Raw genomic sequence first — 25,211 nt, 5'->3', positions numbered from 1 at the left:
TCCTGAAAACCTGACTGGATTGCAGCCCTCAAGGAGGGACTTTGAGATCCCTGCTTTAAAGTTAAGCATGCTAAACAGACAGCCTCAAAACAAATCTTTGAAGTATTTAAGGCTTTTGCACTTATTTAGTTTTTGTGCTTACATTTCTGATTGTGTTTGATTTATAGGGACCCTGCCCTTTTCATATAAAGACCTTTTTGGGGCTTCTCTGAGACAGAAAACAAAACATGGTCGATGCTGGGACCCCACAAATGTGATACAGTTTATTTTTGTAATTACAGCAGTTCTCATGCTGTTTTACATTTTTCCACAACAAGGTTATTGATATATTATCCACATATCCAGTTATTGCTAAAATTTACTTTTTCCCTTCAGTTTTATGACTTGGTCAACAATTAAAATGAAGCCAACATACCCAAACACTAACCAGCACCGAATATCCAACTTTGGCACAAACCTGGAAGTGCATACACTGACCACTAACCAGATGATGTTAGGACAGCAAAACATTATGAAGTTAGTGGTCTGAATGTGGTCGCTAACTGAATAACCTCCAATTCCACCCACAGATTGCCCTGGCACTGCCTAGGGAGGGCCAAGGAGATTAGAAAAATATTTAGCATTATTTGGTTATCCCTCTTACTAATACTTATTCGGTTACCAGTACCTACTAACCAGACAAGTACTTTTAAAAATCTACTCCATCATTTATGAGTCCAAATAATAATCTCTAAAAAAAAATAGAAATAAAAATAGAAACATACCTTCATTTTTCATAATGTAATTTACAATTTGTCCCACAGTGTCATTGTTAGCGTCTCCTATACTTTCACGTAGTTCTGTGAAAATAAATTAATTACAATTCAGAATTAGAAATGTTTAATAAACTGGCATTTTTTGTTTTAGAAAGCCATAATTAAATTTCAGATTCCCTGGGCAATAAAATCAATGTCTATACCATCTCTAATCTATGGCAAGAGGACACACTTCAACACATCCTCAGTATTCATATCTCCCTTATGCTCACTCATCCTAAATGCTCTCATAACCAAAGGAAAAATAAAAACCCTCTTCCCAGGTTCTGCTGCTCTATCCTCTAGGGTCTGGGCCCCAAGGGAACACTTTTTGCCGAGACTCAGAATTCAAAGCAGCAAAAAAAAAAAAAAAAAAAAAGGACTATGGAATTTTTCTCTCTCAAGGCATTAGAACTGGACATTGTGAGAAATTTCCCTACTCCAGTCTGAGAGAGAGAAACTCCTTGCTGCTTTAATGCATGAGGTGTACCACATGGCTCAGTTCCTACAAACTTTTTTTAAAATTTTAAATTTCAACTAAATCACATAGGAGATAAGTACTAGGGAACAAATCAATGAATTGATGATATTAATGACAAATGTTGGCAGTAAAGACCATGGGGTGAAGAGCTCCTATATAAACATCCTTGCTGTTTACAACATATATTCAAAATGGTGTATGGCTACTTTATTAGTGACACTTCCATCACTGTAAACGTTTCATCAAATATGCAAGCTTAATTAACTATAACCCTTGTTAAAACTCGTCATACACAAAATTTGAGAACTAGCCCCTAGGTGATGCATAAATGCCAACACACACATTTACACCTACTCTGAAGCTAAGAAAAAGTATGCATGTATTTTACAAGTATAATCATGAATTTAATAAAAATTATATGGATAGATCACAAGTCTGTGCCTGCTCTGCCCCTGCCATACTACAGGACACATGCAAGTCACTTGCTTAAACCACCATACAAGTCTATAAAAGGACTCTTCCACCTGTAAAAAGCAACTGGGGGTGCTTAAAGACACCAGTGGAAGGATATTGAATGATTCAGATTTTTTTTTTTTTATGATGAAGGGAGGAAGTGACGTCATTGAGCCGAATGGCTGCTTAAGCCCACGGCTCCCCACTGACTGGAGGGAATCTTTATGCATCCGCTGTTAACTTCACTGCTACAACTTGATTTTGAGCATAATCTGAGAGCTGGTACCGTCTAGTTTGGTGATAAGCAAAAAAAAAAAAAAAAAAGCTTCCCAATCTCAAGGACTTTGTGTATGCGGGAGCAGGCACGGCTCGCCGAGAAGGTGGCAACATGCCGCTAGCTCAAGCGGCGCTTGAGGATGGTACACCGCTGGAATCAGATCTGCAAGCGCTGTCGGCTTCCCCTCCCTGTATAGAAGCAATTCGGGGCTGGTTTCAGGACTTAAAAGCAGATATAGTGGCATTGAGAGAGGATTTTGCTGCCCTGCACTCTGAGTTAAAGTCGGACATATCAGGGCTGGGCCAGAGAATCGAGGAGGTAGAACAATGTGCTGAGGCAATGGCAGACCAGCTTCAGTCAGTAGGGGTGAAATGTGATCAGCTTCATTAGACTGAATTGTTAAACAGAATCGAGGATCTGGAAAACCGAAGTAGAAGGCAGAACCTTACATTCCGTGGTCTCCCTGATCTTCCAGAATACCAGAATTGTGTGGAGGTGGTGCAGAAACAAAGGAGTCGTGGAGGTGGTGCACACAACAAAGGAGTCGTGAGAATAAGATGTCAAGGAAGGGTATATGGTGGTGCTGCCCAATTCAAGAAAAAAAAATTCGATTCAATTTAATTCAGCCTATTGAATTGGTTTTTCGATTTGATTCAATTCGATTTTCCTGCCCAATTGGGTGGTTTGTTGTTTTTTATTTTCAAACATCCTGGTGGGTTTATTTTACAGCCTCTTCACCCCCTTTGCCTTCTCCTAACCACACTGACGCTGTGGTGTAAACAAAATAAACAAACAAAAAAGACTTTTCCTCTCTCTGTTAAATCCTAGCTCACGTTTGCGGTCTAACACCAGCTCTGGCAGGATACACATTTCAAATCTGACATATTGTAATCACAAAACAGAAAATAAAATTGGTTTTTCTACCTTTTGTTGTCTTGTCATTATTCAAATTTTGTTGGTCTCAGGCTCTGGTTGTCTTCTGATAACTTGCTTGCCAGGGACTCCTTCTTTCTTCTTTCTCCCTGCTAACCATCCATCTTCCATCTCTGCCCTCCCCTTCGGTTTCTCTTCCCTCCCCAGGAGGTCTGGCATCTTTCCTTTTTTTCGTCTCCCTCCACAGATCCACCTTTTCTTAACTACCCTTTCATCCAGCATCTCTCTTTCCTTCCCCACCACCCCAGGGTCTACCATCTCTCCCTTTCTTTTCCCAACTACCCTCCTATCCAGTATCTCTATCCCCCCCCTCTACACCATCCCTTGCATCCAACTTCTCTACCTTTCTGTTCCTTCCCTCCCTAAATCCCATTGTCCATCATCTCTCTCCTTCTTTTCCTCTCCTCTATTTTCAGACCCATTTCTTCCTCCCCAAAGTCCGGCATATGCACATCTCTTTGAACCCCCCCCTTCCCTCCCTCCGTGTACTTCTATACCAGGGCCCCCCTCCCCTGAAGGTTTGTCCCCCCTTGAAGGCCTGCACCCCACCGCTAAAGGCCTGTGCCACCATCCCTGAAGGCCTGTTTCCCCCTTGAAGGCTTGTCCCCCCCTTAAAGGTCTGCATCCCACTCCTGAAGGCCTGCCTGTCCCCCCCTTGAAGACCTGTCCCCCTTTGAAGGCCTGCCTCCCCCCCTTGAAGGCTTGTCCCCTCCTTGAAGGCCTATCCTACCACTGAAGGCCTGCCTCTCCCCCCTTGAAGGCTTTTCCCCCCTTGAAAGCCTATCCCACCCCTAAAGACCTGTCCCCCACTTGAAGACCTGTCCCCCCTTTAAAAGGCCTGCCTCCCCCCTTGAAAGCCTATCCCACCCCTGAAGGCCTGTCCACCCCTCTTTGAAGGCCTGTCTGCCTGTCCCACTCCGAAGGACTGCTCACTCCCCCCCCCCCCCGGTGTCCGGCTTCAACCTCCCTGGCCTCCCCACACTGTTTACCTTCGGAGCTGGTTCCTTCGTCGCGGTCCCGCCCCTCCTCTGACGTCAGAGGAGGGGCGGGACCGCGACGGAGGAATCAGCTCCGAAGCAGTACTAAGATCGCTAACACCGCGATCTTGTTTGAAGGCTGTTCCAGCTGGAAGGTAAACAGTGCGGGGAGACCGGGTGGGGGAACAGAAGGCCGAGGGGGTGGGAGCTGGAAGCCAGACGCTAGGGAGGGTGGGGGAAGCCGACAGCATCACTTCCCAACTGACCCTCCCCCCCTCGCCTTCTAAAGCAGGTGCAGCAGCTGCCACTCCTGCTTTAGAGGGCGAGGGGGAGGGTCAGGCGAATTGGGAAGCCGGGGTTTTTTTTGTTTTGAATCGATTCGAATCGATTCACCCGAAGTGAATCGGTGAACCGATTCGAATCGTGAATCGGGCAGCACTAGTATATGGTTCAAAAAGTCACTTTATTAGTAGATATGCCACAATGGCTCAAAGACTCGACACTGGCAGATAAGGTTTGGCCTTTGACCTGGTTGCTATAGAGATGGACTTTTTCTTCTTACTCTGGGTTATAGAGATCACATTCCATGAGGCCCTCTCCTTTTTTGCAGATGCATATATGATGAATTAAATTTTAGTGAGCTATTAAAATACAAATAGTACTTACATATGTAGGAAGTTTCATTTAAAGGTCTAAATTAGAATATATTTACCTCAAAAATGTATTGGAGGATTATAGGAAAAAGTAGATTTTTTTAGAGTGGGCTAGCCACTCCTTCTTTTTTCACTGGGAAACAAAGGATCTCTCAGTGCACGCTGCAAAATCACTCAGTAACATGGGAGCAGTAGTTTGACTTTTAAGTGAATGATTTAAAACTGTGTGCATGGATTTTCCTTTGTGAGAATATAATATATTGTTTACTTCTGTATTTTTCTTTATTATGTAAGCTAGGATTAAAATGTAACTTTTAGGAATTCTTTTGTGAGGGTGAAGACACTCCCCAATATGCATGCAAGCGCCTTATATGGTATCAAGTATTCTTGACCAATGATATGCAGGTAGAGGAATGTCATCATATATTAGGTATATAAGTAAACGCAGCAAAATAGTTTTTTGAGGCCGTCAGTCAGAGAAGCTGCATTTATACTATCCAACTGTAATGTGTCTCCATTGTACAAATGCCTTTTGAAACAAGATTATTCTGTTAATTTTAATAAATATTTGATTGGAAATATTTGTAAAATTGTCATTATTCCAGTGTATCTAAGAGCAGAGTTAGAAACATAAATCTGTTCACAGGCTACGTGAGGAACAGATCAGATACCGATGGACTTTCCCTTTCGGCTTGCAATTTTTAGCTAAAGGGTCTTCTCATCGGGTTTCATCAAAAGTGGCAGCCCTACAGTTGCTTAAATCACTGGGCTGTGGAGAGGACAGAGATACAGTGTTGGAGCGATCAGTGGCATCCTCCCCACCAAAATGGCATCGGGTGGGTGCAGACAGAGGCCAGCTGCGATCAGTTCATAAAAAACTTGCTGGCTGATCCTGTTTTCTTCAGTGCTCAAGTTGATCTAGGATTATTGTATGCTTTATATTGTATGGATTGATAGAGTGGCTGGAGTTGTTGGGCTACAGAACCTAGGACTCTATTTTGCATATTAGCAGTTTTCTTTATAACACGAGCGTGTGTGTTTATTTTCAGTGGTCTATGAATGTTTCATGGCTGTGCCTCTGGTGGGAGGAGGGGTCATTTCTTTACCTTGTTGCCTTTAGGCGTTTTGAATGGGGGAGGGGGAAGGTGTGGGTGGGGGATTTCTGAAGGTTGGGTTGGGAGGCATTATTGGAGATACATGTTTAGGTATCCATGGTGGCTGAGGTTTGTTGGTGAGAGTGTGCAGGGTATTGTGTTCTATGCGTGAATGGCTTCATTGAATGTTTTATCTATTAATGCTCGAGGCCTGAACTCTCCCTTTAAGAGGCAATGTGTGCTAAAGGAGGCAATTTGATTGGAGGCTTTCATTTGTTTAGTCCAGGAAATGCATCTAAAGAAAAAACCATCAGCATTTGTTAACTTCTAAACAATTTCCTTGTTGCAGATTAGCCTCTCATCCTATGAAAAAGGTATAGGGAGTTGCCATTTTTATATCGGGAAGAGTTTGGGCCTCTACTTTAGAGCACCATGCTGATCCTGAAGGTAGTTTTTTGATTCTACATGTTTCAATTGCAGGGACCTTCTATAATATTGTGTCAGTCTAAGCTCCCATTAAGAACAAAAAAGCTTTTTATATAGTTACATGACAAACTTTCCAGTATGCCATCTGGGTTATGGATAATAGGGGGGATTTTAATGTTGCCCTTTACCCTCCATCGGATAATACCAGCACAGCTAAATATCATCGCAGGGATAGGAAAGAATTACAATTAATGGTACAGCAGATAGGGTTGATTGATTCTTGGAGATACATGCACGGTACACTGTCATTTACGCGCAAGACAAATGCACGCAGACAATAACGCGCAAGACAATGGCGCACAGGACATTGGAGCACAGGAGATATAGGTTTTCACAAGCTCATCTTGCAGGCTTTGCCAGCATATATGCTTTATCTTCTATTCAGGAATAATCTTTGCTGGTCTTCTGCCTGTTTCCTAGTGGGGTTGGGTCACCTATTCCCTGCAACGGGATTGGTTCTAAAATTTTGAATCCACCCTCAAGGCAAGGAAGGGGGTGGGGAATATATAAAATGCATCACTATTACCGTTCTGTGTATCTCATCTGTGACTATGGAGAAGCTATGAACTAGCTCAGTGCTCTCAAACTTGCGGCCCGGGGACCACATGCAGCCCACCAGCACTCTGTACTAGTGCTGTCTGTACTAGTGCTACCTGCTCTTTGCAGCATCTTCCAGCTTCCCCCCCAAACCCCCCCCCGGCCTCCCGCTCTTACCTTCAGATAATTACCGCAGCCTGCAGGGAGGATTGCCGGTGCTGTAGCGATCCTTGCAGGCTGCTGTCGTCCTCAGCAGCACGTTCCCTCTGCCGTGATCCTGCCCCTGATGTCACATGAGGGATGGGACTGTGGCAGAGGGAACGTGCTGTGAAGGCCGATAGCGGCCTGCAAGGAACGCTACTGCACCGGCAATCCTCTCTGCAGGCTGCGGTAATTAGCTGAAACTAAGACCAGGAGGCCAGGGGGGAAGCAGAACGATGCTGCAAAGAAGGGGGGAACATGCAGGCCTTCAGGGGGTGGGTAAGATTTATAAACTATAAAGGAGTTTTACCTCATGCAAAACTGTCATTAAGACATTAACTATTTTTTCTGCGGACCTCCAAATACCTACAAATCCAAAATGTGGCCCTGCAAAGGATTTGAGTTTGAGAACACTAGGTCACAGAGTACATTTCTTGAAGCTACTCAGCACCCTCTAACATGGAGGGAAAAATGATCAAAGCAAAGTCAAAAGGCTTAATACTTGAGTAAAAAGTATACCAAGACGTTACCTGGGTTGAAAAAAGGAATGATAAAGGCCCGAAGGCCAAAAATAAAAAAAATTGACAGAAATGTACCAAACTTTAAGAAAATACTGGAAAATGATAATCATGAAGAAAATAATTAAATACCAGGAAGGTATAAAAAAAAGGGTCTTTAAAGTTTGCCATATTGAGGAGATACCAAAGACACAGTTTCTCAGCTCCGCAAAAAAAAACTTAGAACTGATGGTCCTATGAGCCAACATCAGGCAAGAAGGCACCGGCACATGCACTACCTAAAGATTTAAAGTAATAATGCAGTGTCCATACTGGGTTCTGTGGATGATGTCGCCCACATGTGAGAATATAATGCATGTTTGTCCTTGAAGAACAGACTCTATATGGGGGAAAAAACCCTTTATATGTAACCAACTCCTTTGATGAAAATATCTGAAGCTATATTTAAAACAATGTGTAAAACTTAACAGCTTTTTAATGTTTCATTTCTGTAAGAGATTAAATAGCCAATTTAGTAAACATATATATTTAGCAATACTAAAAGGGAGGAGGGCATGGAAAAAGTTACATTGATTTTGCCTTCGGAAAATACTCTTGCTTTCCTACCTATCTTTTCTTCTGCAATCTTTTCCTCTTCAACAGGTGACTCTGCTTCTGTTGTACAGCGGTACCCTTTCTTCTTAAGCAAGTGACATATAAGGACCCCCAAAAGACCCATGATGAAAAATACAGGAAACAACACGAAGGCAACATATTCTGGATGTCCACCGCTGCTGCCTGGGTCTGCTGGTTTATGACTTGCTAAGATATCAATAGAGGACTCATCTGTAAAAAAACAAAAACAAAGAGAGACTTTATTACAATTATGAACTGATGCATACAAATTTATACATACTTAACCTGAAATTTAGCATACAATAAATAGTAGTGCAACTCTTAGCTCTTAAAAGAAAAATCTGGCATCCATCATAAACACTCATTGATGACACTAGTTTTTAGCACATTCAGTTTTATTTTATTTTTATTTAAAATATTTATAATCCTTCGATCTTCACAACAGTTGCTCTATGGAAAAAAGTTTATATATACCCTGATGTAGCTAGACAGACACAGGAACGTAGGAAATTGTTTCTTGTAATGAGGCCTGAAACAGTGTCTTTGGGAGGTACATTTCTTTTAGCCTACCCCTGTAAATGCCTAGTTAAATATCTAGGGGTTAAATATGCGTTTCATTCTCCTGAACAGCTGCAAGCTTTCTTGGACCTGAAGAAGTTGGCCATAGGAAATGTTAGTTATTGTGAACAGTAATTAGTTAAAATAGGATTCTTTTGCTTTTAAGCCTTTTCTTGATTAGTTACATGATTAATAAGTTTCTTTTCACTTATTCAAATTCCTCCTCCATTGATTGAGGTCTAAGGACCTTTTGTATTTGTTTTCCTTTAATGGTATTAAGATTTCCTTGATTAATTTCATGCTGTATTGCTGTCACAAGAGTTAATTCTTGTAATACTGTATATGATTTAAAATTGATAAATAAAGAATTTAAAAAAAAAAAAATTATAATCTGTTTGAAGGTCTAAGCGGCTTACAATAAAACAAAATATTATTATCAAAATAAATAGAAACAAAAGAATCATCCTTCTTCAAGGTCTTGCTCCACCATCTCAAAGCTAACAAGGAGTTCTAATATCAATTAAATGCTCAAGCAAAGTGAGTGAGTGAGTGAGAGTGAGTAAGATAGTGAGTGAGTGTGAGAGAGATAGTGAGAGAGAGAGTGAATGAGAGAGAGAGTGAATGAGAGAGAGAGTGAATGAGAGAGAGAGTGAATGAGAGAGTGAGAGTGAGAGAGAGTGAGAGTGAATTGAGGTCCAATAAAAGTAAAGAAAGGACAAAGCTGGGGATGCAGATTAACCACCTCCTTCAAGAATCAAGTCACCTCTCTATGCAAGACCAGAGAGGTGCTCTTCATTTTCCCCTTTAAAACGGGGTAAAGCAGCGACCTGAACACCAGGAAGCTCAAGCCAGTCCCTGATCCAGGCCTTGTTGCAGCAATTCCAAGACATCAGGAACTGAGCTCTCCAGGGAGGCAGGGACCATTCCCTGCACCAGGATGCAAAGACACACCAGACTATGACATAAACTAGGGACACAGACGACTTCTTGGAGCGCAGCAGCATAGACTACCACAGGGGAGAACCTGCACTTCTCTAAATACCTCCTTTCAGAAGGGATCCAAATTTTCCATTTCTTTGGTCCCTGGACAGTAGAAGAGGCTCCTCTACCAGAAGGCACTAGAGAACTGCATAATAGGGCCTGCAAGCAGGTCAAGATTAATTCTTCGAGGGCCCCTAGGCACACAAGTACACTGGGCCTCCCTGGCCCTGGCCTGCCTACATCCCACCCCCACCCCCACTTCTTTTTTTTTTTTTGTAATTCTTTATTTTCATTTTATAGTATTGACATAATATTAGTCAAGACAAAGAAAAAATACAATACCAGTTCAAATTTTTAAGATGAGGCAATAATCAATAAGAAAAGTATACATTAGAAACACAAGAACAAAACAAAAAGTTTCTTTTCTCATCATAAAGGCAAAACATTAGACCAAAATATAAAATTTTACTGGATTGTAACATTAGACCTCAATTAAAGGGGGAGAAAGCAATACAATAGCTGAAATAATACAAAGAAAATAAAAGATGGTAGCAAGGGAGAACAAGAACCTTATTAATGAGCTGAATTGAAACAAAAATTCTCTCACTTCTTAAAGAATCATTGTAATGGGACCATTTTTTGTTTTGTACTGAAGTTGACTTTCACAAAGCAAGATGTTATGGGGTTTGCGGGTTCGTGTGGACACCAAAAATTTCAACAATCACCAGATCTGGATGGGATCTTTAGTTATTAGACTAAGCCTTAGTTTTTGTAAATTTTGAGTCACATGACTAACTTATTTAAGTATCAAACTATTCCTAAAATTGGCTAAATCCCCCTGTGCCTGAGCCAGAAGTCTGTAACTGTGCTAAATACAAGAGCAATAATGAAATTGAGGTCAAAGATATCAGTATGAGCCCACCATGAATCGTGGAAACCTTTTGGCTCAGGCTAAGTCTCATAGGTGACTAGCACCAGACATACGTCTAAATGAGAATAGCCTCATACATCATCAAATCTATGACCATCTTCTATAAACAAAATCATTCATAACAAGTGAAAAAATACAGGCTTATGGTTCAGGAACAAGGGGAATATAAGGACATAACAAACAAATACCCCATCACAGACTAAACCAACATCATAAATATAAACAGTTATAAAAACTTTAGGAAAATATGTGGATGGTGGCTAATGAATTACACAAGCTTAATTTTGAACCTCAAATTTAATAAATACTAAAACATTTAAATTCATTAATATTTAACATCTAAAAGTTAATCTAAATAAATATAAGGATCCATTAAAAGGATTGTAATGTGCAAAATTATGCTAAATGTGCAAAACTGCCCAAACCCTGAGGAACAGATGACTACAGTACACTGAAAAATATATACTATGCTCATAAAAATTGCAAAATTGTATACTCCTAAAATGTGCAAAATTATATACCCATGAAAAGTGCCAGTGCCAGCACCAATACAGAAATTTCTATCTAAAGTAGCAGCAAAATCTTTCTCATTGAAATAAGGTGCAATGACTCAAATACCAATTGAATTTCCAACATTCCAGTGCAAATATAAAAAGTATATAAATGTCACTCATATAACCCAACTCTAGTGACTAATAAAGCATCATTACTATACCAATTTACTACACATATAACCAGGGGCTCAGACTATTACCAACCCCACACATTTACACTCACGATACCACTCACACCAAAAACATATCATCATTCATCGTCATTCATCACCACTCGACAGAGCTCCGTTTCGTGTCTTCATCAGGAGCAGGATGCCAAATCATATAATCTAATGATCCGGTGGAAAAAACCGACAACCAGATATCACAGTTAGACGGTCCAAAGTTTCAAATTCAAAATTCGAGAGAGTTACTCGGAGCTAGCGTGTACGAATCAAACTCACTCAAAAACTGTTACCCTTTCAAATCTTTTTAAGGTTTGGAAACAGAAAATAGTCAGATGAAACAAGATCCGATGAGTAGGGTAGATGGTCAATGCACTGAATCCCCAAATGCATCAAAACATTCATTGTTTTGACAGCCTTGTGAGCAGGTGGTGCATTGTCTTGCAAAGAGAGAACTCCTTTCTGCAGCTTCCCTCTTTTTCTTTCAATGTATCCTTTAATTGGCACAGCAAGTTACAGTACTATGCTGCATTAACTCTTTGGGCCCTTGAAAGATATAGTCAGTCATTACAACGCCTTCCTGATCCCAAAGCACTGGGACCATGACCTTTCCTGATGACTTTTGGGTCTTGAATTTCCTTGGCCTTGGAGAACCTGAGTGCTGTCATTACATGGACTGTTTTGTCTCAGGATTATAGTGGTATAACCATGTTTCATCAACAGTAACTAGTCATTCCAAAAAGTTGGCACCTGCTCGCTGAAAATGCTGTAAAATCAACTTGGAAGAATCCACTCGACGTTATTTCTCATCAACATTCAAACATTTGGCCACCCATTTGGCCGACAGCTGCTTGTGGATTATACACCCAATACATTCCCTGGATATCTATAGTGTCTCAGCACTTGTTTTAGCTGATATTCACCTATCTGCCAAAATTAGGTCATGGACGTGGACAACAATTTCAGGAGCTGACACCGTTTGAGGCCTCCCAGAACGTGCTGCATCTTCAGTCTTGAAATCTCCACGCTGATAGTTTGCACACCACTTCTTCACTGTGGAGTATGATGGCCATATGTTTGCATCATATATTCATGGATTTCATTTGGAGTTTTCTTCTTTTTTAGAACCACATCCACTTTGTGGTCCTGCACATTCTTTAACATCACACCTCCTTCACTAGGAAAGGAGGTACATTTTATAACTTGAGCCTATTGAAACCACTTTTGGTTAACAAATAGCTGTTGAAATTCAGGCACCTGACCAGAAGAGGGAAGAATGTTCTTGGACACCGTCTAGCCCGCTTACTTCACAGAGCTTTAAACTAGGTAAGTCGGGGGAGGGTACAGGCACAAACTACATACCTGGCGAACTAAACTGCCAATACTTTTTAGAGTCTGAGGTAGGTAGTCACCAAATTTCTGGGTCAGGGGCGAGTACACACACTTTCGAACCGGGGGTAGGTTCACATCAGCATCATGGGTCACATTGTAATTCAGGGACTAGGGGGTGTACACATTATAGTTCTGGGTCTGCAGAGAGCACAAAAAATGCTAAAGGAATTCAAGAAGTTCAAACGGGAATACCCCGACTGAGATGTAACAAAAATACAGCATGGAGGGCTATGTACGTCAACGCATACAGTTTGGGAAACAAGATCCTGGAATTGGAAACAGAAATAAGGAATGCCGACCTGGATGTGGTGGCGATATCTGAGACCTGGCTCACAGACTCCCACGGGTGGGACATGGTCATACCGGGTTACAATTTGCTTCGCCGGGACAGGGAGGGCAGAATGGGAGCAGGAGTAGCATTATATACTAAAGATGACATTAAGGTCACAAGAATTAAGGACACAGATGTCCAATACACTGGGGAATCCCTTTGGGTTAATATGGCCAGAGGGAAGGACAAATGCCTGTATCTTGGCGTAATCTATAGACCCCCCAAAACAAAAGGGTGACCTGGATTTAGAAATTATAGGAGATATAGAAAATATCACCTTGCGTGGGGACACAGTATTGTTAGGTGACTTCAACATGCCTGATGTGGATTGGGATACACTTACCTCTGCTTCCGGCAGCAGCAGGAGGATATTAAACTCTATGAAGGGAGCTGGTCTCAGGCAACTGGTGTTGGACCCAACAAGGGATCAGGCAATTCTGGACCTTTTACTTACCAATGGAGAAAGTGTCACAAGGGTCTCAGTGGGCGACACTCCAGTGACCACAACATGGTATGGTTCAATCTTAAGAAAGGTTTCACTAAAACTACCACACTGACCAAGGTCCTCAATTTCAGGGACACGAACTTCCAAGACATAGGTTCCTTTGTCCACCAGGCGCTACATAGCCAAGCAGAAACCGATAGCGTGGAAGAGATGTGGTCAACTTTGAAAGCTACCATACAAGAAGCGACAAACCGCTATGTTAAATTAATAAGTAAACGGCGGAGGAACAATAAGCCGCAGTGGTTCACTGAGGAGATCTCTGACCTCATCAAGGAGAAGAAAAAAGCATTCATCTCTTACAAACAATCGGGGAAACAGGACTAGAGCAGACTACCTGACCAAGTCAAAGGCCGTCAAAACAGCTGTCAGAGAGGCTAAATTCCACATGGAGGAATCTCTAGCTAAGAACATCAAGAAGGGAGATAAATCCTTCTTCAGATATATCAGTGACAGAAGTAAAAACTCAGGCGGGATCGTACGTCTTAAGAAACCAGACGGAGGCTATGTGGAAAAAGATTCAGAAAAAGCACAGCTGCTTAATGAATACTTCTGCTCAGTATTCACCAGAGAAGCACCGGGGCTTGGCCCTCAGGTACAGACAAGGGTTGACTCAATTGACCCGTTTAGTAACTTCAAGTTTACGCCCAGCAGTGTCTACGGTGAGCTGTCAAAACTCAAGGTTAACAAGGCAATGGGGCCTGACAACCTACACCCCAGGGTGCTTAGGGAGTTGAGTGAGGTCTTGGCGGAGCCACTGTCCGCACTCTTCAACCTCTCCCTCAGTATAGGCAGCGTCCCGACGGACTGGAAGACGGCTAACGTTATTCCACTCCACAAGAAAGGCTCCAAGATGGAGACGGCAAACTACAGACCGGTGAGTCTCACATCAATAGTGAGCAAACTAATGGAAACTCTAATCAAACATCAATTGGATACGATCCTAGATGAGGAGAATCTACGGGATCCCCATCAACACGGATTTACTAAGGGGAGATCATGCCAATCCAACCTAATCAGCTTCTTTGACTGGGTGACGGGGAAGCTGGATGTTGGGGAGTCCCTGGACATCGTGTACCTGGACTTCAGCAAAGCATTCGATAGCGTACCACACCGCAGGTTACTAAGCAAGATGAGTTCTATGGGATTGGGCGATATATTGACGAAATGGGTTGGGAACTGGCTTGGAGGTAGACTTCAGAGGGTGGTGGTGAACGGCACTCCCTCAGAAATGACGGAGGTGATCAGTGGGGGTGCCGCAGGGCTCGGTCCTGGGCCCGATCCTATTCAACATCTTTATAAGTGACTTAACAGAAGGACTGCAAGGTAGAATGACATTATTTGCCGACGACGCCAAACTGGGCAATGTTGTGGGCATCAACACAACGGACGAAGATTCAATGCCTGACATGATGCACGACCTGCTCCTCCTGGAGCGCTGGTCTAGGAACTGGCAACTCAGCTTCAATGCCAAAAAATGCAAAGTTATGCACCTGGGCGGCCATAACCCATGTAAGATTTACACCCTTAATGGAGAGATCCTAACAAGAACGGTAGCAGAACGAGACTTAGGGGTGATCGTCAGTGAGGACATGAAAGCTGCCAATCAAGTGGAGCAAGCTTCATCCAAGGCAAGAAAAATCATAGGTTGCATATGGAGGGGTTTCGTCAGCCGGAAGTCATTATGCCATTGTATAGATCAATGGTGAGGCCCCACCTGGAATACTGTGTGCAATTCTGGAGGCCGCATTATCGCAAGGATGTGCTGAGACTGGAATCGGTCCAGAGAATGGCCACACGGATGGTCTCGGGACTCAAGGATCTCCCGTACGAAGAAAGGCTGGATAAATTACAGCTATACTCACTTGAGGAGCGCAGAGAGAGGGGTGACATGATCGAGAAATTCAAACATCTCACGGGCCGCATCGAGATGGAAGAAGATATCTTCTTCTTCAAGGGTCCAGCGGCAACAAGGGGGCATCTGTGGAAAATTAGGGGCGGAAAACTACATGGGGACACCAGGAAATTATTTTTCACTGAAAGGGTGGTTGATCGTTGGAATAGTCTTCCACTTCAGGTTATTGAGGCCAGCAGTGTGCCTGATTTTAAGGCCAAATGGGACAGACACGTGGGATCTATTCACAAAGAAAGGTAGGGGAGGGTCTTTGAGGTGGGCAGACTGGATGGGCCGTGGCCCTTATCTGCCATCTATTTCTATGTTTCTATGGGGTAAAGCCTAGACATAGTCTTAGCTACTTGTAAGGACTCCTCTGGAATCTCCCATTGCTCCGTAACTAGCACAATGATGTTTGGATGAACAGGAAAAAAACGTGGAATGAGAAATTAGTGCCATTCATGATTGAGCACTATGAAATCAGCTGCTGAGGTTCCAGTTTCAACTCCTGCAATGCATCGGTAATGATGTGTAACACAGTTGTCGACTTGAGAAGATGAAATACCAAGAAGTCCTCTCCTGGGCAAGGGCCACCACTGCCTCTTGACTTCCAGTCCCTGTTAGGAAACCAGAATCCTCCTTAATTCACACTGAGACAATATGGTATTTAATTTGTATGGTTATGTATTTTTAGTGTATGTCTCTGTGTATTTTATTATGTTTGCTTCTTTGGAACCCACTTTGTACAAAGTGGGCTATAAACAAAAACAAACCATAATGGCATGGAGTCTGATCTCCAGTATTCCCAGTCCTTCTTTGACTGGTCTCCCTGGTTCAGAGGAAGGCTCCTCTTTGGGGGGAGGGGAGCACTCTGAGGGTAAATCTCCCTCTGAAGAAAAGAACCACAAAATAAGAAAACTAATCAGAAAGACACCTTCTCAATTCACTTGCAGAAGGAAAAACTGAAGGTGGCAGTGCAGCAGGTTAAGGAAAGAGGCAGAGATGAAAGACGTGTATGACATCATTCTGCAATCATTTTGTGACCAGAAGATAATCACCTAGAGTCCAGATTCCTATATCCTTGTATCAGAAGAACACTTTTAAGATAACTCCCTTTAATTTAAAATTTCAAGATTCTAGCCACACAGGCAGCAAAACTAGACCACCAACTCTCCAATCTACTAGTCGCAACCCCAGACTACAAAACTTTCAGAAAAGAAATAAAAACTCTTCTATTCAAGAAATCCATGAAGACTAACACATACCGTATGAAACATTTCAATCCTCTGAAGCAAGCTACTCTACTCTAACACCTCTGGACATTCTCTTCCCTACATTCTATCTTGGATAAAATCAAAGACCTAAGACAACCAACATTAAAAGTTATCCTCTTGTAAAGATCACAGAGACTTTGAAAGGATAGTGGAGAAGATTATATGTAGGTTCCTGCAGTATTCTGCTTTATTAATGATATTTTGTTTACTGTATATTCTATTGTTACATATATGTACTTGATTTGATTAGTCACTTGACTTTAACGCTTACAAGATGTTCTATGTGTTCAAATTATGAAGAGAGAAGTAGAAAGAAATTACTTTTGTAGAACATACAAATGAGAAAAAGCCCCATTATCAGCATGCCTGTGGAACAGGCATTGCCATTTAATATGCCAGTTATCCCAATTCTCTAGCACTAAAGCAACTGGAATGCCAGCCAAACTGGCATTTCACTACATGGTTTATTTTAATTATTTTTGGCACACCTGCGCAGGCAAACATATTTCTGCAGGACAGGAAGTGTGTGGTCCCACAATGACTGGGTGAAAGAGGATAGCCAAGACTGCGGTCCAAAAGCTTTAAACAAAAACGAAGAAAAACACAGGCTATGAAACTGTATCTCAGTGAGAAATTGAAAATAAGTCATTTTTCTACTAGGAAATTCAATAGAAGAGAATCTTAGCATTATCCATAAGTTTAATTTATGCGATCAGAGAAGGAAACTGAAAACTGGTTTCCATTGTTCAAGCTCATAAACTGGGCCAACAATGAAACTAAGGAGTAGAACCTGCTCAAAAATAGAGACGAAGACTTAATTTCTCAAGTGCCCAAGGTCAGCAACTAGAGCAAATCATGGTTGTTGAACCAGTGACTGGGCTATCATCGAATATTGTCTTATTTTCTCTATGAGCCTTTTTTTTGTTGTATATAGTTTATACTGTTGTTTGTTTTATAGTAAATTTGTTTTTACTCTAATTAATGCTGTAAACGTGTGGTACTTAGCTCGGGTTAAAGAAAACACCCGACAAACTTCCCACACCCGGTTCACAGACGGAAGATCTCCATTTCGCTCTTGTGAAATTAGTAAGAGCTTCTTCAGAACAGCATGTTGTTTAGCTTCAATACTAAAATGAAACAGATAAAACCATCTTTATTTCAAAATAAAAGAAATAAAGAATAAATGAAATAAAGATGGTTTTATCTGTTTCATTTTAGTATTGAAACTAAACAACATGCTGTTCTGAAGAAGCTCTTACTAATTTCACAAGAGCGAAACGGAGATCTTCCGTCTGTGAACCGGGTGTGGGAAGTTTGTCGGGTGTTTTCTTTAACCCGAGCTAAGTACCACACGTTTACAGCATTAATTAGAGTAAAAACAAATTTACTATAAAACAAACAACAGTATAAACTATATACAACAACAAAAAAAAAAAGGCTCAGAGAAAATAAGACAATATTCGATGATAGCCCAGTCACTGGTTCAACAACCATGATTTGCTCTGGTTGCTGACCTTGGGCACTTGAGAAATTAAGTCTTCGTCTCTATTTTTGAGCAGGTTCTACTCCTTAGTTTCATTGTTGGCCCAGTTTATGAGTTTGAGTACGGTTACTATTTTTGATTGAGAGAGTTCCATTGTTCAAGAACACGCTTAGATGAAACAAAAGGCATACAGGAGAGTGTGGCGTAGTGGTTAGAGCTATAGCCTCAGCGCCCTTAGGTTGTGGGTTAAAACTCCACACTGCTCCTTGTAACTGGGCAAGTCACTTAATCCTCCACTGCCCTAAGTACATTAGACTGCGAGCCCACTGGGATAGATAGGGAAAATGCTCGAGTACCTGATTTGTAACCTGTTCTCAGCTCCTTTGGGAGGACGGGCTTAAAAAACTGAATATAATTTTAGTCTCCATTACACTGTTTTGTTTACAGTTAGTATAAAGAAGTCTTCACTGAACCTTCATATCATTACATCTTTCTTGGTGGGGGAGAGTCCAAATCATCAAAATGATGATTTTGCCTGTAGTTTGCTACCAAATGATTATGTTGACGGTTTATCTCCAAGAGTCCTTTTATAAAAAATTGAATGGGATCCTTACAAAGTTTATTTGGCTGGGTAAATCTGCTAGAATAGACTTAGTATCTTTGCAAAAACCACAATCAGCGGGGTGGGGGGGGTGTAAATTTTCCAAATTTTTATAGATATCATCAAGCTTTCATTATGCGTCAGAGTATGTACTGGATCCTTCCTGAATTCATGGAGCATCTTCCTTACTGGCTTATTTTAGAAAGGCACCTTATGTCTCCATTACAGTTGAGTCACATTTTGAGTATCAAGTTGCCCCGAATATACAATGACAAGAGTATTCTTTTTGCCACATGGAATACATTTAAATTCATTAACAATTTAACATCTATACCAGTACAACAATCCTCGTGTCAATCCTTATGGCTGAACTCCAAGATTCAAATTGGTGAGTCTAAGATCCCCTGGAAGCACTGGCTGCAGGCAGGTACCGTATACGTATTTTAGATGATGTGATCTCCAATGGGAAAATGCTAAATTTATTACAACTGCAACAATCATTTGGCATTTCAAAGTCTCAAGCTTATAAATGGTTGCAGTTGAAACAGGCCATTCAGAAAGGGTTCCCTGAATGGCAAAATTTAACCACTCAGTATAGCTTGTCAGGCCTATGCTTCCAGACTAGGGCATCAGGCTGCCAAATGGTATAAATTAATATCTGAATATTTGAATAAGAAGCCTAAAACTAGTCTAAAAGACATTTGGAGCATTAAGATAAAGCAGGAGATTTCTGCTACTCAATGGCCACGGATTTGGACTTGGAGGATGAGGTGTATAGCGTCAGCATCTATGAGACATACTTGTTTTTTTCTGGTACATAGAGTTTTTTGGACCCCAGTTCGTTTGCAGAAGTTAGACAGTTCAAAATCTAATAGATGTTGGCACTGTCATCTTGAAATAGGGACACTGGATCATTTGTTGTTCTACTGTCCTTTGATACTCAAATTTTGGAAAGCAATACGAGGACAAATCAATTTGATACTGGAGTCTTCGATTCTGTTATCTTATGAGGTGGTTATCTGTGGCACATTGTTGTCACCTAAGTCTCCATTAGATAGATATAAAAGCAGACTATTTGCCATAATGACTGGGATAGCCATGCAAATGGTCACCAAGAACTGGAAAAATTGGGACTTTAATTTCTCCTTTTGGTGAGATTCTTTATGTTTATGTTATAACTATGAAAAAATTCAGAAATTTTGGGTAATAATAAGCTATTTAAATTAACGTGGGGTCCACTGACAAATTCTGTTAACACTGATTAGCTGGATTATCCCCTTATTTCCTATTTGATTTGCACATCCAGGGAGGGGGGTATTGTATTTTGTTGTATTCACTGACCAAATGAAAGTGCTGTTTATATTTTAATTGTATGTATGAATTAATGCACTTTGTTTTTGTTCTTGAATTAGGGTGGGGGGGGAAATGTTTTGTAGTATTTCTTTTATCGACTGTAAGTGCTATCTTGAAGTCAATTGTATGTATATTTTAATGCACTGTTTTCGAATGGAAAATGAATAAAGATTTATATATAAAAAGCAACCCTTCATCTCATAGCCAGAACCACCAAATGAATGCTCTAATCTTTGCTTAAACAGAACCAAAACTATCATCATCATCATAAAAAGGGCCATTTGTCCAATCAAATTAGCACATCTTCTAAGCTGGATAAACACATTTTAGGCCCAAACAGTTCTCCAGAAATTTTGCATTAGAATGAGGCAGTTGCTGCTGTTGGAAATATTCTGCAACAGTGGAACAGTGAGCAAGGTCAACTCATTTTCTACTTCCTGCTAGGAGATAAAATAAGCTATTGTCTGAACAGCAACTGGTAAAAATGATTACTTATCAAGCAAAACCTCCCCTACATCCCTCTCCAGTACCTTTATACCTATGCAGTTAGCTTAAATTGAGGCTATGCTAAGTTCTCAGCTGGAGGTCAACAATGGCTCTGAAACACAACACTGGCTCAAAAAAGGATACAGCAAATATTAACAGATTACAAACCATGGAAAATGCACTGGGACATACTGTCTGTTCCCTGCTGGGAATTTTCCTCAGCACACAAAACAGGAAGAAAAACATTGCACATACCTCTGTATATCTTCTGTATCACAATAAATGTTGTACAGCTTATGAAATGTGTCATAAGTGTGCTCATAAAATGTTTTAATATGAATCAGTTAAATTAATGTTACCCTTCTGTGGGAGGAATGTCATGGTACAGCACTGAAACTGGCAATGACTAATTCTTTAAAAAATGTCCTGCCAGGCCAGCAATAACACCTGTAGGAAAAATAAACCTTCTCTATTTTATGATGAAAGTTGACTTTAAATAACATCACTAACGCATACTTTTTGATGACGTTATAAACCAGGTCTGGTTGTGATTGTCAAGGGCCAGCATGGAGAACCCCAGACCATAAGGGGGGTGCTCCCGGGGTCGGCGTCATAGTCTGTGAACTTCACTGCGGCAGGAGTAAGTAGTGCTGCCTGATTCACTTCGGTGAATCAATTAAAAAAAAAAAAAATCAGACTCACTGATTTAGCGAGTCCTTCAGTTTCCTGACACATCCAGGTTTTGTCCGGGTCTCCTAAAGTAACAGCAGCAGTGGCGCATGCCAGCGGGCAGAGACAGGAAGTGAACATGCTGCTCCTGGCCTGCCCTGCAGGGGCCTTCCCTCTGCCACATCACTGATGATGCAGCAGAAGGAAGCCCTGGTGGGCAGGCTATAAGCAGGCTGTTCACAACCTGTCTCCGAGTCTCTGCCACCACTGCTGCTGCTTTAGGAGACCCAAAAGTTGAGGTCTCATTTGGGGGGGGGATTTGATCGGGAAGTGCTGCACAGGATGGATAGCATGGAATGGAATAGAAAGCTGTGGGGGGAGAGGAGACAGGAAGAATTGGTGGACATGGGGTGGAGGAGATGAAGGGAGAGATGCAACAAAGAGGTAGAGAGGGAGAAAAATCCTGCATATGGTGGAGGGAAAGGAGACATGCATGGAGAAAAGAGAAGGAGAAATGTTGGACATAGGGTGGAGGGCAGGGAGAGATGTTGCATGGAGAGAGAAAGAAATGTTACACATGATAATGGAGGGAAGGAAGGGAGAGATGTTGCATGGAAGGGAATAGAGAGGTTTGACCCAGGGCATAAGGCAGAGAGAGAGAGAGAGAAATGGTAGACAGTGGGAAAGAAATATTGTATATGGCAGTGGAAGGGAAGGTACAGAGACAGAAGATAGTGAGCACAGAGAAAGAAGAAACAGCCAAATGGGCAGGAGACCCTAGTGAGTGAGTTAACCAAAAAAACAGAAATCAGAGCCTGGGACCAACATGATTTTAATAATAACATGACCAGACAACGAAAGGTAGAAAAAATAATTTTATTTTCTATTTTGTGATTACAATATGTTAGACTTGAAATGTGTATCCTGTCAGAGCTGGTGTTAGACAGCAAGCATGAGCTAGGACCTAAAAGAGAAAGGAAAAGTGTTTTTTGTTTATACCACAGTGCCAGCGTGGTGTTGGGAGAGGTTGCAACCCTATATAATGTTATATTATAACACAGTGAATGTTAAACTGTAACCCATTCTGAGCTCTGGGGAGGACGGGATATAAAAATAAATAAATTACTAAAAATATTTTTTGTAATGGGGGAATGGGGTTAAAAAAAAAAAAAAAGAGAGATCGGAGCCGGGTATCACATACCTTAAATCTGCCATTGTCACTGTATGATACAGATACAGAATGCAACTGCAAAGATAGCAACCACATGATTTAATGCAATAAAAAAGGTGGTGTAGACTTGGGCCCAGATTCACTAAAGATAGTGACTTAATCGTTGTTGGCCAATTCTCTGGCTGATTTTTAAACAGCGATTGATTTACTATCTTTTTTTGCATGCAAATGATTTGCACAGAGGTGCAAATCCGCTTGAGCCAATCAGGGCCTTAAGCCCCTCTCCGTGCATCATCCAATGCAAAATAGCCAAGCAATTGTTAGTGAATCTAGCACTTGGCTATTTTGCATGAGGTTTTTACTCATTTGCATGGATGGATCAGATCGAATAGGAGATGCATTGGACAGCAGTTTAATGAATCGGGTCAGGGAACAGGAACGATCGCAAAACCAGTAAAACTGGTTTTGCGACCATCGTTACAGAATCGGTAAGTTTAGTGAATCTAGTCCTAAGAGTTCTCAACACAGCCCTTGGGATATATGCAGCCAGTCAGGTTTACAGGATATCCACAATGAATATGCTCGAGATAAATCTGCATACAATGGAGATAGTGCATGCAAATTTCTCTCATGGATGTTCCTTGTGGATAGCTAGAAAACCTGACTGGCTAGATGTATCTCAAGGACTATGTTGAGAACCCCTGATCTACACCACCTTTTTGTTGCATTAAATTACTAGTAGCCTTTCCAGCTCCATACACATATCACATTAAACACATAAAATGTTTTATAACTTTTTTAGTATTTATAATTGAATACTAGCTTCTTTTATAAAAACTTACAAATAAATTTTTTAATTTTAAATTTGCTCATAAATATTAAAATAATGTATGAATGCATAAATATATTTAAATATGGTGCAAAGGTGCTCAGTTGAAAGTTCAACTTGGGGAGTCGCGAAAACCCCTAATTTTGCACATTTGCACTGTATGCACCAAGGATATATTTATTCACTGATAGTCATTGGAATTGCAAGCCTGCAGAGCCACAGGATTTGACAATCCAACAAGATAAGTGCATTATTCTATCTAAGTGTTTAACAACGTATAAGAGATTTTATGAGTATCTATTGGATGGCCTTGCATTAACAGATTAGAAATAATGCATAATCAGGGACTTAAAAGTGTGATGATGGTCCTTCAATGATCTCAATGTGGCTCGCATGTAAGAGATAAGACACTGAGCACCTTAGCATCATATTTAAATATATTTATGCATTCATACATTATTTTAATATTTATAAGCAAATTTAAAATTAAAAAATTTCTTTGTAAGTTTTTATAAAAGAAGCTAATATTCAATTATAAATAGTGAAGCACTACTGATAATTCAAAAATTTATACTCCTTTATATTTAAAGTTTTATAATTTTTAGACCAGAGGTGGGCAACCAGAGTCCTCAAGGGTTCAAGATTTCCACAATTAATATTCATAAGATCCATTTGCATACAGTGGAAGTCATACATACAAATCAACCATGTATAGTCATTGTGAAAATCTTGAAAACTCAACAGGGTTGTAGCCCTTGAGAGTCCACTCCTTATTTGTCTATAGCTTACACCAGAATGACTACTCATGTTCTAATACAGTAGATGAGAAACTACTGAGTAGCCTAATTGTTGGTGAAGCAGCCTGAAAACCAGGGAAACTGATTTTAATTCCAACTGCAGCTTCTAGCGACTATAGACAATAATAATAACTTTATATTTTCTATACCGCCACAATCTTACGACTTCTAGGCAGTGTACACTGAAGAGAGCTGGACAATCAGCGAATTACAGAAATACAGAATACAAATAGCAAAACTATCACTGGACAGTCAGCGAATTACAGAATACAAATACAGTCAAACCTCAGTTTGCGAGAAACCCGGTTTGCGAGTGTTTTGCAAGACGAGCAAAACATTCTCTCAAAACTTGTCTCGCAAACTGAGTGTTGACTCGATTTGCGCTCCCCCCTGGCTCGAACCAGCATCACTCCCCCCCACTCGAACCAGCACCCCCCGCCCGAACAACTTGAAACTTCCCCCCCCCCGGTCTGGCACCAGCACGCAACCCAAAGGACGTGCCAGTGCCGCTTGAAGAACTTCCTGCCTCTGCTGGGCCTTGAGTATCCAAGAATCTCAGCGAGAGGGAGAATTAGAAGGCCTTGAGCTCAAAGCCCAGCAGAGGCAGGAAGTTCTTCAAGCAGCACCGGCACGTCCTGTGGGCTACATGCCGGTGCCAGATGGGGGGTAAGTTTCAAGTTGTTCAAGCGGGGAGGGGAGCAGTGCCGCTGGCCTCGGGGGGGGAGGGGGAACATATCAAGTGAGTTTCCATTATTTCCTATGGGGAAACTCACTTTGATATACGAGCATTTTGGTTTATGTGCATGCTTCTGGAATGAATTATGCTCGTAAACCAAGATTCCACTGTAGTAAAAATAACATATTTCTCAAAGTTATCAGTATGGTGTTATTAGTTTTAAAATGGTATCTGATTAGGAGATAAATCTGTCCCAGGTATAAAATAAAAGGTACTTGTATAATGTTTACAATCTGTGGTTACCATCCCTTTCCCGTGCAGTGAACCTTTCTCCTCAAAACAGCCAGACATGCCTATGCCTGAATTGTGAAACTGCTCTTTTTTCCCTAATCAGTCCTACAATACACACACACAAGCAGCTTTGTTAACGATTGTATAGAAAAGTAATCTGACAATTTTCATTGTGGCATGAATTATTTTAATGCCTTGCTTACATGATATAAAATGAAGCCACACAACATTAAAGGGAACTGCTTATATAAAATC

At 41.1% G+C, this 25,211-nt stretch overlaps 1 protein-coding gene across 1 annotated transcript in view; it reads right to left on the bottom strand.

Moving 5' to 3' along the window:
- Positions 1–25,211, bottom strand: part of RELL1 (RELT like 1) — a 74,679-nt gene that overhangs the window by 23,256 nt on the left and 26,212 nt on the right. The window contains 2 exon segments of the mRNA XM_033959047.1: positions 765–839; positions 8,011–8,229. Coding sequence (XP_033814938.1) covers positions 765–839; positions 8,011–8,229 — 294 coding nt within the window.

The sequence above is a fragment of the Geotrypetes seraphini genome, chromosome 1 (assembly GCF_902459505.1).
Source record: "Geotrypetes seraphini chromosome 1, aGeoSer1.1, whole genome shotgun sequence".
In the NCBI taxonomy this organism is placed as follows: Eukaryota; Metazoa; Chordata; class Amphibia; order Gymnophiona; family Dermophiidae; genus Geotrypetes; species Geotrypetes seraphini.
Note: the sequence above shows the minus strand (reverse complement) of the source record. Positions and strands in the feature narration are given on the sequence as shown.